This window comes from Lepisma saccharinum, chromosome 7 (assembly GCF_977018435.1).
Source record: "Lepisma saccharinum chromosome 7, izLepSacc3.1, whole genome shotgun sequence".
Classification (NCBI taxonomy): Eukaryota; Metazoa; Arthropoda; class Insecta; order Zygentoma; family Lepismatidae; genus Lepisma; species Lepisma saccharinum.
Genome location: NC_139235.1, coordinates 67,534,893 through 67,548,841, shown reverse-complemented (window position 1 = coordinate 67,548,841; position 13,949 = coordinate 67,534,893). Strand labels below are relative to the sequence as shown.

The 13,949-nt window shown below is 36.7% G+C and overlaps 1 protein-coding gene across 5 annotated transcripts in view; it reads left to right on the top strand.

Annotated features, from left to right (window-relative positions):
- The window catches only part of Hel89B (histone acetyltransferase 1), a 156,982-nt gene that overhangs the window by 119,262 nt on the left and 23,771 nt on the right, over window positions 1–13,949 (top strand). For all 5 annotated transcript variants that reach the window (XM_083125375.1, XM_083125377.1, XM_083125376.1 and 2 more), the window contains 6 exons: window positions 2,555–2,661; window positions 5,855–6,122; window positions 7,699–7,934; window positions 10,025–10,162; window positions 10,970–11,121; window positions 12,584–12,725. In XM_083125375.1, the coding sequence (XP_082981501.1) occupies window positions 2,555–2,661; window positions 5,855–6,122; window positions 7,699–7,934; window positions 10,025–10,162; window positions 10,970–11,121; window positions 12,584–12,725 (1,043 nt within the window). The remainder of the gene's footprint in view (window positions 1–2,554; window positions 2,662–5,854; window positions 6,123–7,698; window positions 7,935–10,024; window positions 10,163–10,969; window positions 11,122–12,583; window positions 12,726–13,949) is intronic.

The following is a 13,949-nucleotide window of genomic DNA, read 5'->3' as shown; positions in this document are numbered from 1 at the left end:
GATTTAAAACTGTGAAATGCCTTGTAATTATTATTTTTTACCAGAGTTTCATTACTGTATTAACAATCTTGACAACAATAGAGCACTACTTAACAGGGAAAAGTATTGCATTTTTTGTTTGTTGGGGCATCCTTGGTGGCATAGTGGTAATGCTTTTTATTACCTTATAATCATAGGTCCCAAGTTTGAATCCTGATGGGGGCACATTGCACAGTGGTTTGGATCTGACTTTGAATTGTAGATCCAGTCCTAATTAGCATATCTGAGCATACATGTACTTATGGCATATAAATAAATAATTTTGTTCTGACTGTTCACACTGCTGCATATATACACAATGAAACTGATCCAGTGCTTCTCGCGTATACCACATGTTAGTTTGATACCTAACCTACCTTCCAGTAAATGGACTCTTCCTTCCAACACTAGGTGTATGCACAGTGATGAGAGGAATAAAGGATCGTTGGAGTTTGCAGTCTCAAGTTGTGTAGTCACAACAATGTTTTCGAAGTAGGACTGTGATGGTGTTAATCTTAATGCATACCATACCTCAAGTACAGACCGTCAATGCGCAATATGCTGTTCATTTTTGGAACATGACCTGCATTGCGAAAGAAGAGGCAGCACTTTCTGCTGAATCCTCCCATCATTTTTCAGGACAACGCGTGGTTGCATGTATCGCAACCTGTGGCTGATTTATTAGCTTGATGTGGCTGGCAGGTACTCTACCAAATCCCATACTTTCCGGACTTAAGCCCCTGTGACTGAAATGATCCCTAAGATGAAGGAACTGTTTCAGAGATTCTTCAGGCAATATGCTGCTCCATTCGAACCATCAGCAGAACAGGCGCTATTACAGGTATACTACGACTTCCACATCGCTGGCAACGGGTTGTGCACAATGTTGGTGACTACATCGAAAGGCTGTAAAAATTTCATAGAGGTATCTTTTTGGGATCATTTGTAAATTAACAGTTGCCACTATTAAATCTCCAACTCATGTATGTATGCTTAAATTCAAGTAGGAATATCATTTTTATAAAAATTGTTTTAATAATGGAAGCCTAATAGTCTCATGAATTCAAGCTTCCTGGCATGCTTCCCTTTGATATTCGAAAATTGAGGTTTTCTTGTACAAAATGACTTATCCATGCAATGTTATTGTATTTCCACCAAGAAATTAATATGCTTGTAATTATATATGAAATGGTCCTCCTTGGTGTAGTGGTAACTCTTTGTCACCTTGGGGTCAAGAGGTCCCAGGTTTGATTCCTGATTTAGCTGCATTGAACAGTGGTTTAAATCGTGAAAAACTAAATATGCTGACCAAGGCAGTAATTTATTTGATTAAAAACATAAACTAAAACGTAACGTTTCAACCTTCTAGCAAGGTCTTCATCAGACTCTGTATCAAGTACAAAAGTCCTTTTGTACTTGATACAGAGTCTGATGAAGACCTTGCTAGAAGGTTGAAACGTTACGTTTTAGTTTATGTTTTTAATCAAATAAATTACTGCCTTGGTCAGCATATTTAGTTTTTCATAATCATGGAAACAAGGCTTAATGGTGTTATAATTGGTTTAAATCACATTTATAGCTTAGTTCCAGCCTCGATTAGCCTATTGAGCGGAATGTGAACTTGATACAAAATTCATAATATAAAAGATGCCCAATTGAGACATACATATTTAATTTTTGATGGAAAGAAGTTGTTAAATAACATGCTGTATTGTCCTACCTTGTTTTCTCATGAAATGATGCAAAATAAGCTCATAAACATGAATTTTACAGTTTATTTACCGACACAACACTTGCAATCTGAATTGTCTTGTGATTTATACAAAATCCTGGAATATTGGTTGATTCTGGTACAAATAATAATTGAGAGTAAAGAATGGACTCCTTTACACAGGATGGAACTTAATGCTCTTACAACTACATAAATGTGCTATTAGAAACAAAATGTTTATTATATTTAATGAAATTTAAGATTATATTATCCATTTTAACACTGACATGCCATTTTATATTCCACTTTTGGTCATTGAGTTGGGTTGGTTTGAATTGGTGTTTTAGGTCCACTTTATGCACAGTAAGGCTAATCGGGACTGGACCTAGAGTTTAAAGTTGGATTCGAACCACTTGTGCCTCCACCGGGTATTGAACCTGGGACCCCTTCATTACAAGGCAATGATGCTACCACAACACCATGGGGGAGGCCCCTACTTTTGGTCATGAAATGTACCCAGTTTTTGTATCTTGATTTTTTTTTTATTGGCCATAAATATCGACAGCGCATACTTGTATCTCTGTTAAAGTTAGGATAAAAATACAATGAACCCCAAATTATGGCTGGATCTAGGGAGTCGAGCTGTTTTATCTTTCCTACCTTCCCTTGTTTTTATCCCGATCATGATTTGATATCCCTGAAGTGTTGATGACCTCTTGAGGCTTTTGATTTGTGGCTCATTGTTATGTTGATAAGATTATATACTTTTGTTCATTTCTCACATTTGACGAAACACTAATTGCATATTTCCCTTTCTTTTGATAGATCCTTCTTCTCTCATGAATAATGAACAAGCTGCAGAGGATTTAATATACAACCTACAAGTTCTTGAGGTGGTTGGTCCTTCTGTCCATGAAGATCTAAAACCTCAGGTATAAATTCTATTCAGATTATCTAAAATTTGTTTAGAACAATATGAGAAATATGCAAGTTTTCACTCTCTCATTTTGTCATGTACAATATTAACCAGATAAACTACCATGCTGTATTTGATGTGATAATTTTGTGATGAAAATATATGGGTCACATATGTGAAAAACCTTGAACAGCTGTGGCTTTAATTTTGATCGTATGTGTACTTTGTTTTGTCTAATAAGTTTGTGTCTAACTCTTACCTAATACAGAAGGTTGATCAGACCCTATCCAACCGATTTAGCAATGCTGCTGCCACATGTGTAGTTGCGCCAGAGCCTTGAAACCAGTGTTGTCTGAGCTTGCAGTTGCTGGAGCGTTCTGTTCGTGCTAGTGAAATGTCGCCGAAAATTACCAGTTATTGGGAAGGGTACATCATGGCTCTTTTCCATGCACATTTTTCGTACAAACAAATAGTGAAACAGTGTCGGGAAAATTGTTTAATCATCTGAGCGACCACAGCTAAAGATATCGTGGCCAGGCCAACACAAATGGTGCTCATGCAGAAACATTCGCCAAGAAAAGGGGCCGTTTGAGCACAGACTAAGTCTGTGGTTCAAGGGTGCCATCGAAAGTGTCACCTGAGGTACTTCGTGAAATTCGGCGAATTGCATTGCAGGAAAATCCACCACCCCAACGTGACATGGCCCAGAGGTTCAATGTGGTACAGTCCACTGTCAGCGACGTAATTTGTCGCAGTCTTGGCCTGCGGGGCATACGTAAGGGCCGGGTTTGCAACCTTCTCTCGTGCCACATTGCAGAACGCAAGACCAACTGCTGCAAACTACAAAAGACACTTAGCGGGGTCAAAATGGAAGACTGTTGTCACATGGGATGAAGCCTACATTTATCTCGCACATAATGGTAACATTAGAGCAATTACGTACTGTGACACCTCTGCCAAGGGACATACAGAATTTTACTGCTCAATGCCGAGAAAGTTTCCCTCAGGGAATCATAATTGTCGTCTGATACGGTTACGAGGGGAAGTTGGGGATACGTAAGGTGGAGAAAACATAAAGGTGAATGCTGCCTACGTCCAGGAATCTATTATGGTCCCAATCTATCGGACAGACATCCCTTGTTTGTACGAAGCCAACAAGAACCAGGTGCAGATCCACATCGACAAAGCGACCAGCCACACCGCTAGATCATCAATTTTTATCAGGAAACAAGAGTCCGTGTTATTCCCTTTCATGACATTCCTGTCAAAGCCTTGATGCCAGTCCAATGGATTTCTGCAAATTTGGACTGTTAAAACGACGTATACATCATTGCCGTACGCACACCCTCACTGGCCTCTGGAAAGCCTCTAAGGAGGAGTGGGATGAAATTCCTATGCATGTGCTCCAACATAGTTTGTTCCAGCGGAAATTGTGATGTTGGGCGATGCTGGTGGTGGCGGTGGCACAGCTTTTCATAGGGTAAGTACACTTTGCATATCGGTCAGATATAACCCGATCAACCTCTGTATGTAAGTCAATGTATTATTTAAATTTCTAATTGAAGTATTTGTTTAATCCATCAAGTTTGGTGCAAATTAATTAAACCAATAATAGGATGAGAATTTATTGGTAAAATTACCTGTAAATTGTACTGATTCAGTGTTGATCTCTATGTGACTAGGTTCCATAAGTGCACTCTTTATGAAATACATACTACACTATAAAGAAAGTGTTTTCAGATATTGCATATTTTTTTCCTTTATATTATATTTTTGGACTATCCCTCCCCCTCCCCAATGCATAATGATTGATTGATTTAGTTTATTTTACTTCGCGTTTTGTGCCTCTTGGGTAATTTGTGAAGATGGGGATGAGTGATGAAATTGATGAATGGACATTCACAAACAACCAAGCCCGACCGGGATTCGAACCCGGGACCCTTGGCATCGCAGCACGATGTGCTAACCACTCAGCCACAGGGTCGGGCCCAATGCATAATGGTAACACTGTCACCTTGTAATTAAGGGTTCAAAAGTTTGATTCCTGGTGGAGTCACATAGTGGATTGGATCTCACTTTAAACTGTAGGTTCAATCCCGATAAGGCTACATATTTGCATAAAGTGGATGCATAACAAATTAGTAGAGGCATGCATATTTCGTTTTTGTTGAAAACCCAAAATGTGAGATAACACATTGTAATGTTAATTTTTCATGTTTCTGAAAGGTTTGAGGTGCATTTTCTCACCCTATTTTGCGACACTTTCTGAAGTCAGAATTATCCTGAGAGTTATGCAATTCATGGAAAATTGATTAATTCTGCTGTAAATATTTCAGAAGAAAAGAAGGACCCACTTTATGCAGGAATAAACTTGATGTTCTGGTAACAACATAAATGTGCTATTAGAAAGGATATGTTTATTTTGTGTCATTTTTATATACCGCTTTTTCACCACTATAACAGTGAAATTTTATCTTATTTACCACTTTTGAACCCGAAATTGACTTGGTTTTTGTTCCGAAGTGTTGGTGTAGCTTTTTATTTACCAAAAATATGTGCCTCTACAAATTAGCTTAACTATTAGTAACAACAAATCTATATCTACAAGTGCAAAGGCATAAGTCATGGCAACTATATTTTTTCTCAATATGATCATATGTTCCGGAGAACATGGCACCCATAGTTTTGTGAACACGTCACTTGATAGCAGTGTGATGAACAGTTATCGTACAGAGAGCAGTTGAGTCAACTACCATTCTACGGTGTGAACAGTGTTTGTGTATGAATATCGGTGTTCTTCGCTGGAGAAATGCCAGAGAATGCCACAGGGAACTGATGGAAACTGTGAGGAATAGTGTCCTACCATAGAATGTACCTCTTTTGTTCTTCTAATGCTTATGTGCCGGTCCCGAATTCTGGCCAAAAAAAGAGAAGAGAAGAAAAGAAAATTAAAAATGTTGCCATGACTTATGCCACAACCCTCGTACAAATATTTTATAACTGAACTTGTTGGTAGTTGAGTAGTTATCACTATCCCCTGTTAGGTTCCCATGATAGTTTCTATCAGTGGTTCAAATCTCACTTTAAATAGAATATCCGCTCTAATTGGCTCCTGTGTGGATATACAGGACTTTACTTGACCAAACTTTCATGTTGAAAGATGTCTACATTGTATATTATTCTACATTTTAAATATGTTTTCTTTGCAGCTGTTAGAACTCTTGCCCCATCTTTGTCTCTTATTGGAGCATCCGTACCGGGCAGTCCGTCATATGGCTGCAAGGTGTTTGGGAATGCTGAGTCATTTGGCACCTGTAGAAGTGATGACTGATGTGGTGAACAAGGTGCTTCCGATGCTTGGGGCCATTGAATCTGACACCCAGAGACAAGGAGCTGTGGAAGCTTTGGCATCCATGATAGATCGATTGCAGTTCGAAATAGTGCCATACATAGTGCTTTTGGTCGTTCCACTTCTAGGTATGTTTGTGTTCATTCTGTCTAGATTCTATGTTGGAATGTAGATTTATAAACAACAACAGTACATATTTAGCTTCTATACCTTTGATACGTGTTTTCTGACATGGTGGAAAATACATTGCTAGTTATAGGGAGACACGTTCTTGCTGAATATAAGTTCAAAATTTTGATTCAGAAGTTGAAAAAATTGACACTTTTCTGTTAAAATAGTAAGTAGAAGCTCAAATTTGATTTTAAACTAAACTTTAGGACTGAACCAATACCCATATGACGCAGATACCCTCCCTGATTCCCACCGATAATGATGATTGAAAATTGTAATCATTAAAGGTTGTTCAAAATATTAATTATGTTAATGTGCAAGTATTACACTCCAATTATGTACAGCAATTTATCAAAGTTTTACTTTAAAATAATAAGGAATTACATCAGAATATTAAAGATACTTGTTATCTAATAACAAAACAGGTTTTACACACAAGATTAATGCAAAGTAAGGAGATACTTCGAATTTTGCATAATTTCCAAGATAATTAAGACTACCATATTTGCAGACCCCATGAAATACCATAATGAAATAAATGTATCTGCCAGCATCAACTAAGCCTTAATACAAAGCTCATTCAATATATAACCGGAAATATGTTGTAACAAATATTTATTACAAGAACCAAAAGAACTACAGTACTATGTTTCAACATATTTCCCCCTAGTTCAATGCACCTATGCCAGCGCTTGATAAGGACACTGATTCCACAGGAAAAAAATTCTTTTGGACACGTGCATAACCGCTCGTGCACCACTGACTGGTCTTCGTCGTCGTTCTGGAACCTCGATCCACTTAGTGCATCTATCTGTGGGCTAAAGGTGTGGAAATCGGAAGGTGCAAGATCGGGCAAATATGGAGGGTGGGGTAAGTGCTCAAACTTTAGGTTCTCAATGGTAGACAATGTGACATTGGCAGTGTGTGGTCTCGCATTGTCATGGAGCAAAAGACACCAGACCACGTCGTGTCTGCAGAATGGCTGGTTTAATTTTTTCACGCAAAAGGTTGGAGCAGGTGATAATGTTTACATTGTGACCTCTGGGCATGTAATGTTCAAGAATTGGCCCCTTGTGGTCCCAAAACAAAGTTAACATGTTAACTGTAGTGACAGAGCGATCTGGATGCAGAGAATCTTTTAACACTGGTTATGCCCTGTTTTTAAACTTCTCAGCTCACTCGTACACTTGTGATCGACTCGTACAGTTGTCACTGTACTGAACTGTCATGCTGCAATGAATTTCTATCTGTTTCACACTTTTACTCAGCAAAAATCTCACGACACTTTGCTACTCCAGCTTGGAGCACTGAAAGGTGCCGCCACCTTGTGTAACTGTTTCCCAGCATCCCGTGCACGAGGCAGGCATGCCAGCCCCAGCTATGAATAGCTTACAGATGCCTTCACAAAATAACAATCACGGTCGTATTTTATACTTTTCATGCTACTTTTCTGGTTATTTATTGAATGCACCTTGTAGTTATGAATTTTGTTGCAAAGCTTCCATTTTCACAAATTATTACGTTACTGTCTAGGGAGAATGAGCGACCAGAACCACCATGTGAGGCTGATGGCTACCTACTGTTTCGCCACGCTTATTCAGCTTATGCCCCTGGATGGCTGTGTATCCAACCCCCGTAATCTAACCACTGAGCTGGTGGAAAAGAAACTCAAGGAGAGAAAGTTCCTGGAGCAACTTTTCAATCCGAAAGCAATAGAAGACTACAAAGTACCTGTTCCAATTCAAGCTGAACTGAGATCATATCAGCAGGTAAGATATCTGTGATTCCTGATTATCATAGTGTATTCAACCGCCCTAATTTAACCACCAATCTGGTGGAAAAGAAACTAAACGACACAGTACACATACGCGTCGGGATATAATTTATTTAAAGATACGAGAAAGTGAAGAGTTTGCTACTCTATTGTTAAGAACAGAAATAAAGTTCATTCAGTTAGTATTCGAACAGAATAATAAAAGTAAAAATGCATTGGATGGAAAACATTGAGTGAAAAATACAGGAACAAGGTTATATTCTACCATTTCATCCAAAGAACAAATGGTTCTACAGTTTTCAAAACTCGTAGAATTACGGTTGTAGGTGAGAGGTCACACAACAAACTTTATGAAAAGAAAATCCCCCTAACAATTAAATCATTTTCTTGAATGAGACGTGCAAAAGTTAATATCAGAATGCATTTCACTTACTAACTGCATAAAATGCAAAAGAAATAATGGAAAATAGTTGTGCTGGTATTCACTCGTTTGGTGATCGAGTCTCCCCATTTATATAATAATAATAATTATTCTTATTCTTATTTCAAATAAAAATATTTTTTGTTAGTTTAAAATAGTTATTATTGTGTAATAAAATTTATAACCATGGTAATAATACTTATTTTTCTACTATTCAACTTTTATCATTTGCCCCCCTGCCCCCCTCCTCCTGCAAAAATTTCTGGCGACTCCCACAGGCAAACAGGGCTCTGGTGTCTGGACCTGCAGTCAGTATAATCTTTTATAGGGTCATATTTTGTCCTTACATGTGCTGAACACCTTTTCACAGCCTCAGCTTGTAACCTTTAAAGGGGGATTTTAGTTGTCAGAGACACATGTCGATTTTGGTTAGGGTAAGGGTCTTGGCCCCGTATAATGTACTGAGTACAAATATCCCAAGTGCTGATGCACCCAAAAGTTTTGTTTGTCACTTCAATATGTAAATATGGAGAAACTAGTACTCACTTTATCTGCGAAACTGTTTTTTCTTCTTTGTTCTATCTATTTAACGATGGCCACTGAAATTAATAGAACAAAGAAGAATAAACAGTTTCGCAGATAAAGTGAGTACGTACTAGTTTCTCCATATATATATATTACCATGTCTGTTTTCCCAATTATGAATTCAATATATACATGGGAACTCCAATTGAACATTTCCATATTTTAAGTTATTTTTTTTAGCTTGGACTCTGAGAAACGTAAATGAGAGGTTCTACTGTTGTTATCTACATGGCAAAAGTTGATTTCATTGTTTCTAGATTAATTTTTTTAAAGGAAATAACATATGAAACCTACAGATATAGACATTAAAGTCTTGTGAAATTATAATGCCAAATACTGATTTTTTTGGCATTATTGCAATTGCATTGATTGTTGCCAGAAAGTGGTTAGACGTGAAGAAAATACTTTTGAAATGAAAATTGTGGGCACAGCAAATTTCAAAATATGCAAATTTAGTGTTGAATTTTTTTTATTTTTTTTTGTGTGTGTGTTCCTCCTAATTTCATCACTTTGTACATGCATGTAGTGGAAAAAATATGCAAATCTGAAATTTGCTGCTACTGTAAATATTTTTATATATCATTATAGGTGCGGGGTTTGTGTTTCAATTTATCTCCACATTACATTTTTTTTAACAATGTCATTTTGTATTTCCCTGTAAAAAAGATGCACTTGTTCAAAGTAAAAAAGTCTTTCAGTTCATGATTTATAATAAAAAGTTGCTCATAAATCTAATTTGAAAATTTCTCATCGCTTGTCAGTTTTCATACGAATTTGTCTTGCAGTTAAGGGACATAACGTCACATAATTCTAACTGAATGATATTAAATATAATATAAATCAGGTTTCAGTAGATCAAGGATCCTTTACACAATCTATTTGCTTCCTGTAGAGTGTAAGAGGCTAGAATAAGTATGGGGTTTAAACTCAATGATTTTAATACTGGTTGTGTTTGAAACATGAATTTTGAAGAAATTAGCACCAGAAACTGAAAATGAACTATTTTTTGGAAAGAAAAAACAATGGAAAATCAGTCCTGTACTAATAGAATATTGAATGATTTATTTTTTGTTTTTCAGTCTGGTGTAAACTGGCTGGCTTTCCTAAATAAGTACAAACTTCATGGTATTCTCTGTGATGATATGGGTCTTGGTAAAACATTACAGTCAATATGCATGCTAGCTGGTGATCACTACAATAGGCGCCAAGAGTACAAAGTAAGTTGACATCATAGTGTTAAGTTTATTCCTGTGTAAAGGATTCCATTTTTGCTTCTCAAATTTTTTGTAGCAGAATTAATCAATTATCTGTTATTTTGGAAACTTGCAGGATAATTAAGACCAGAAAGCATCGGTTAATAGACTCTAAATTTAGTGTTTGAATTTTTCACATTTAGAACTTCATTTTGCATCATTTCATGACAAACCATTGTAGGAAAACTTTTCCTCGCACCTTTCAAAAATGTTAAAAAGAACATTACAGAGTTTTATTTTACATTTCATGTTTCCGTCAAAAATGATATATACATCTCTGTATATATTAGTATTCAAATATTTATGAAAATGTAATGTGATACTCTGCTAATAATTGAGTTCACCCTCAACTGTACCATTCAAAATTAGGTGTTAAATAAATTAATAAATAATGTGTGGAATTTCCTTAAAGTCTTGCAAAGTAAAACATTAAGAACCTCTTGGTTTGTGAAAATTTTAATGTGTATAAAAACAGTGTGCGTAATATCTCCTTATGTTTTGCATGTAGCTGATCAAATTGGGCACACAACTTGTGCATGTTCCATGTATTTAAAACATTCTGCACACCTTACACACAATACTTCTAACATATTTTTACTCCATACATAATAATCATGAGAGTAATTTTCAACTTTCAAAATACACAATTGTCAGCACCATGTAGTATTTGTTAAATTTGAGTGACACTTTTTTTTTAATTTTTTTGCATGTAACATATGAGAATGGAATGTTCTGTACTGAGTATGTGATATGCCTTTTTATTTTGTATAGAAAACTGAAAATCCTGATGTTGCCCCACTGCCATCACTTGTAGTATGTCCGCCTACCCTGACTGGCCATTGGGTGTACGAGGTTGAAAAATTCCTCTCAAAAGATTATCTCAACCCTTTGCAGTATATTGGACCTCCTGCAGAACGTGAGAGGTAAGTAGCATCAAATGGAGTCAAACGATACAATGGAATATCAGTTGTCTGTGTAGCTAAGGAACTTATAATTAGGGAAATTATAATATGAACAGGTGCTTTTTGCAGAATTTTCCTCTTTTTGCAGCCATCTTTTATGCATCAAATCCAACAGTTGTCTCGTGGTACACACAATATCTTTCATTTCCTCTGTACCACCAATATTTTATAAGATGGTTGTTCCCAATATCTATAGATATTGATGAAAGGTATAGAGCCACCCACTGTGGTTCTGTGTGACTCCATGTGTGAAGCATGGGTTTGATTTGAGATTGGAAATTTTCAGGCCTTGTCGCTGCATAAAGTGGCTCTGAAATTCACCCAGAAACTAATAAGTGGGTGTCTTGGGGCAACCCTTGGAAGTAAATGTGGCCCCAGCATGGGGGCTGATCTCATCACCTTAACACATGAACACACACACAAAAGTCAAGGTTGTTAATGTGTGGAACCCCTACTCTGCCACGTGACTTCATGGCGGTGAGCGGTGAACTTTACCTACAATGAGAGCTACACAGCCTAATATTTGAGACCTCATAATAATTCCTCAGTGAAAGTGTTTGTTGTTCAACAAGTCTCACTTAAGAACTGTAGGCCCAATCTCAGTAAGTTACTGCATTAAAAAAAAATATTCAGAAGTGAAATACAGCTCTTCTATTCTTGTAGATTTCTCAGAAGTACATTTTAGTATTCCCAGTTCCATGATCAGAAAAAAATTGTTAGGAGGGGGCACCACGCTAAATGAAATTAGTACTTACCATGCTATCTTAGTCTTTAGATTGTAGGGTTAATGGCAAGATATGAGTTTCTAAGATATCAGTGTCATTATTTTGTGGCTACTATGTAATATACTTATTTCACTACCTCACTATTCATTTAAAATATAATATCTGTGCCAAAGTAAGTTACTTCCAACATATTATCTAATATTGATACAGATATATTGATAAGATTGAGACAGATTAATCGGTACTCTTATCAGTATCAGCCAATATAAGCATATCAGCAAAATTTCAAATTCTTTTAACGGTCTGATATATCCATAAATATCTTATAGGGAAATATTCTGCCATTTTGATGTATTTTTTATGGATATAAACATCCATTTCATACATTTTGTAATGTAAATGTCTAAATATGCAACTTCTTTGCATTGCAGTCATCTGGTAACATATATTTATTACGGAGGTCATGGAACCACTCAGGTTCTTCAAGGACCATTTGGCATTTTATATCAGATTGGTAGAATATCAGTTATCGGTATCTGTAAATTGTATATCTGTACTTTATCGGTATCCCCAATTTGTAGCTAATTTGTGAAAAGAATGAAAAACGTTTTCTAGATTTTGAAGGCTTCTTGAATGCTCTTGAGATTTAAGAATTAACATTTAGATCGTAAATGATGGTACTGGGTCATTCTTTTCAGATTAAGGAGTAAAGTGAAAACTCACAATCTGGTTGTAGCATCCTATGATATAGTTAGAAAGGACATAGACTTCTTCAGCAGTTTGAAGTGGAATTATTGCATTCTGGATGAAGGTCACGTAATCAAGAATGGGAAAACAAAGGTAAGTTTGAGGTATATCAAGTTGATGTTTCTTGTAGCATGACTTTACATGTAAGAGCAGGGCTTAGAAGATGCTCTCATAGGCATAACTTTGGGGGGCAAAAGCAAACTGGGAGTTAACTGTCAGAGGGTACAATTAAACTTGAGGGACAGAATCAGACTTATGACTTAACTCTGGAGGCAGAATCAAACTTGTGACTTAACTCTGGAGGCAGAATCAAACTTGTGACTTAACTTTGGGGGCAGAATCAAACTTGCAACTTAACTCTGGGGAACTCTGAGGGCAGAATCGAACTTGGGACTTAACTCTGAAGGCAGAATCAAACTTGCAACTTAACTCTGGGGGCAGAATCAAAATTGATGCCCATTTGCACCAATGTCGATTTTACTTGCAAATAAGAGTAAACTTGGAGTTGACCAACGAATCGGCTGATTATCTGTAGCTCGAACAGAATCGCGGAGTAAGCTGGGAGTAAAAGGAGGGTCAACTTTACCCTCAGAGATCGGCGAGTAAAAGCCGAGTTAACCCATGCACAGCGGAGTAATGGCTGCCATTCGTAACCAGTAATGTATCACTTCAGAATTTCAAAACTAAATAAATAGAATAGAATAGAATAAAATAATCTTTTTATTTTCTACTGAGCATAGTTCAGCCGAGGGCTGCTCAACCACCTAATAGTAATAGACTCAAACATATGTAAAATGCAAGAATTATATAGTATGTTATTAAATATATACTTTAGCAGATGTTTACTGTGCTTATTTTGCAGTACACAGTTTGTAAAATTGAACGTGCAATACAAACATAAATATACACCAAGTAGCCGGAGAAAGTGGAATAGTCATAGCCATAAATGATCGTGAATACTATGTGAAGGTACATGTTTACATCGAAATCTACTGCAAACATCACTATAAAACTACTTACTATGATTGCAACCTGCAATAAAATATCAACATTTAGTCACGTAAATATTTTTCCCCATCTTTATCACATGCTTGAATTTTTCTTGTGGCAGTTCCTTGTCACTGTTTACGGAGATACCAAATCCTGTTACCGCCACCCTTTCTCTTTTTTTCTGTCATGCAGCCACAACAGGAGTGGAAACACACCTTCTCAAAACAGGTAACCAATCACGTGCTTCAATCTATATGTCGTTTAGGCACTTGCTTTGAGGCTAGCTGCTATCCTAGAGTAAAGCCAGTGTTTCATGACTCACGCGGG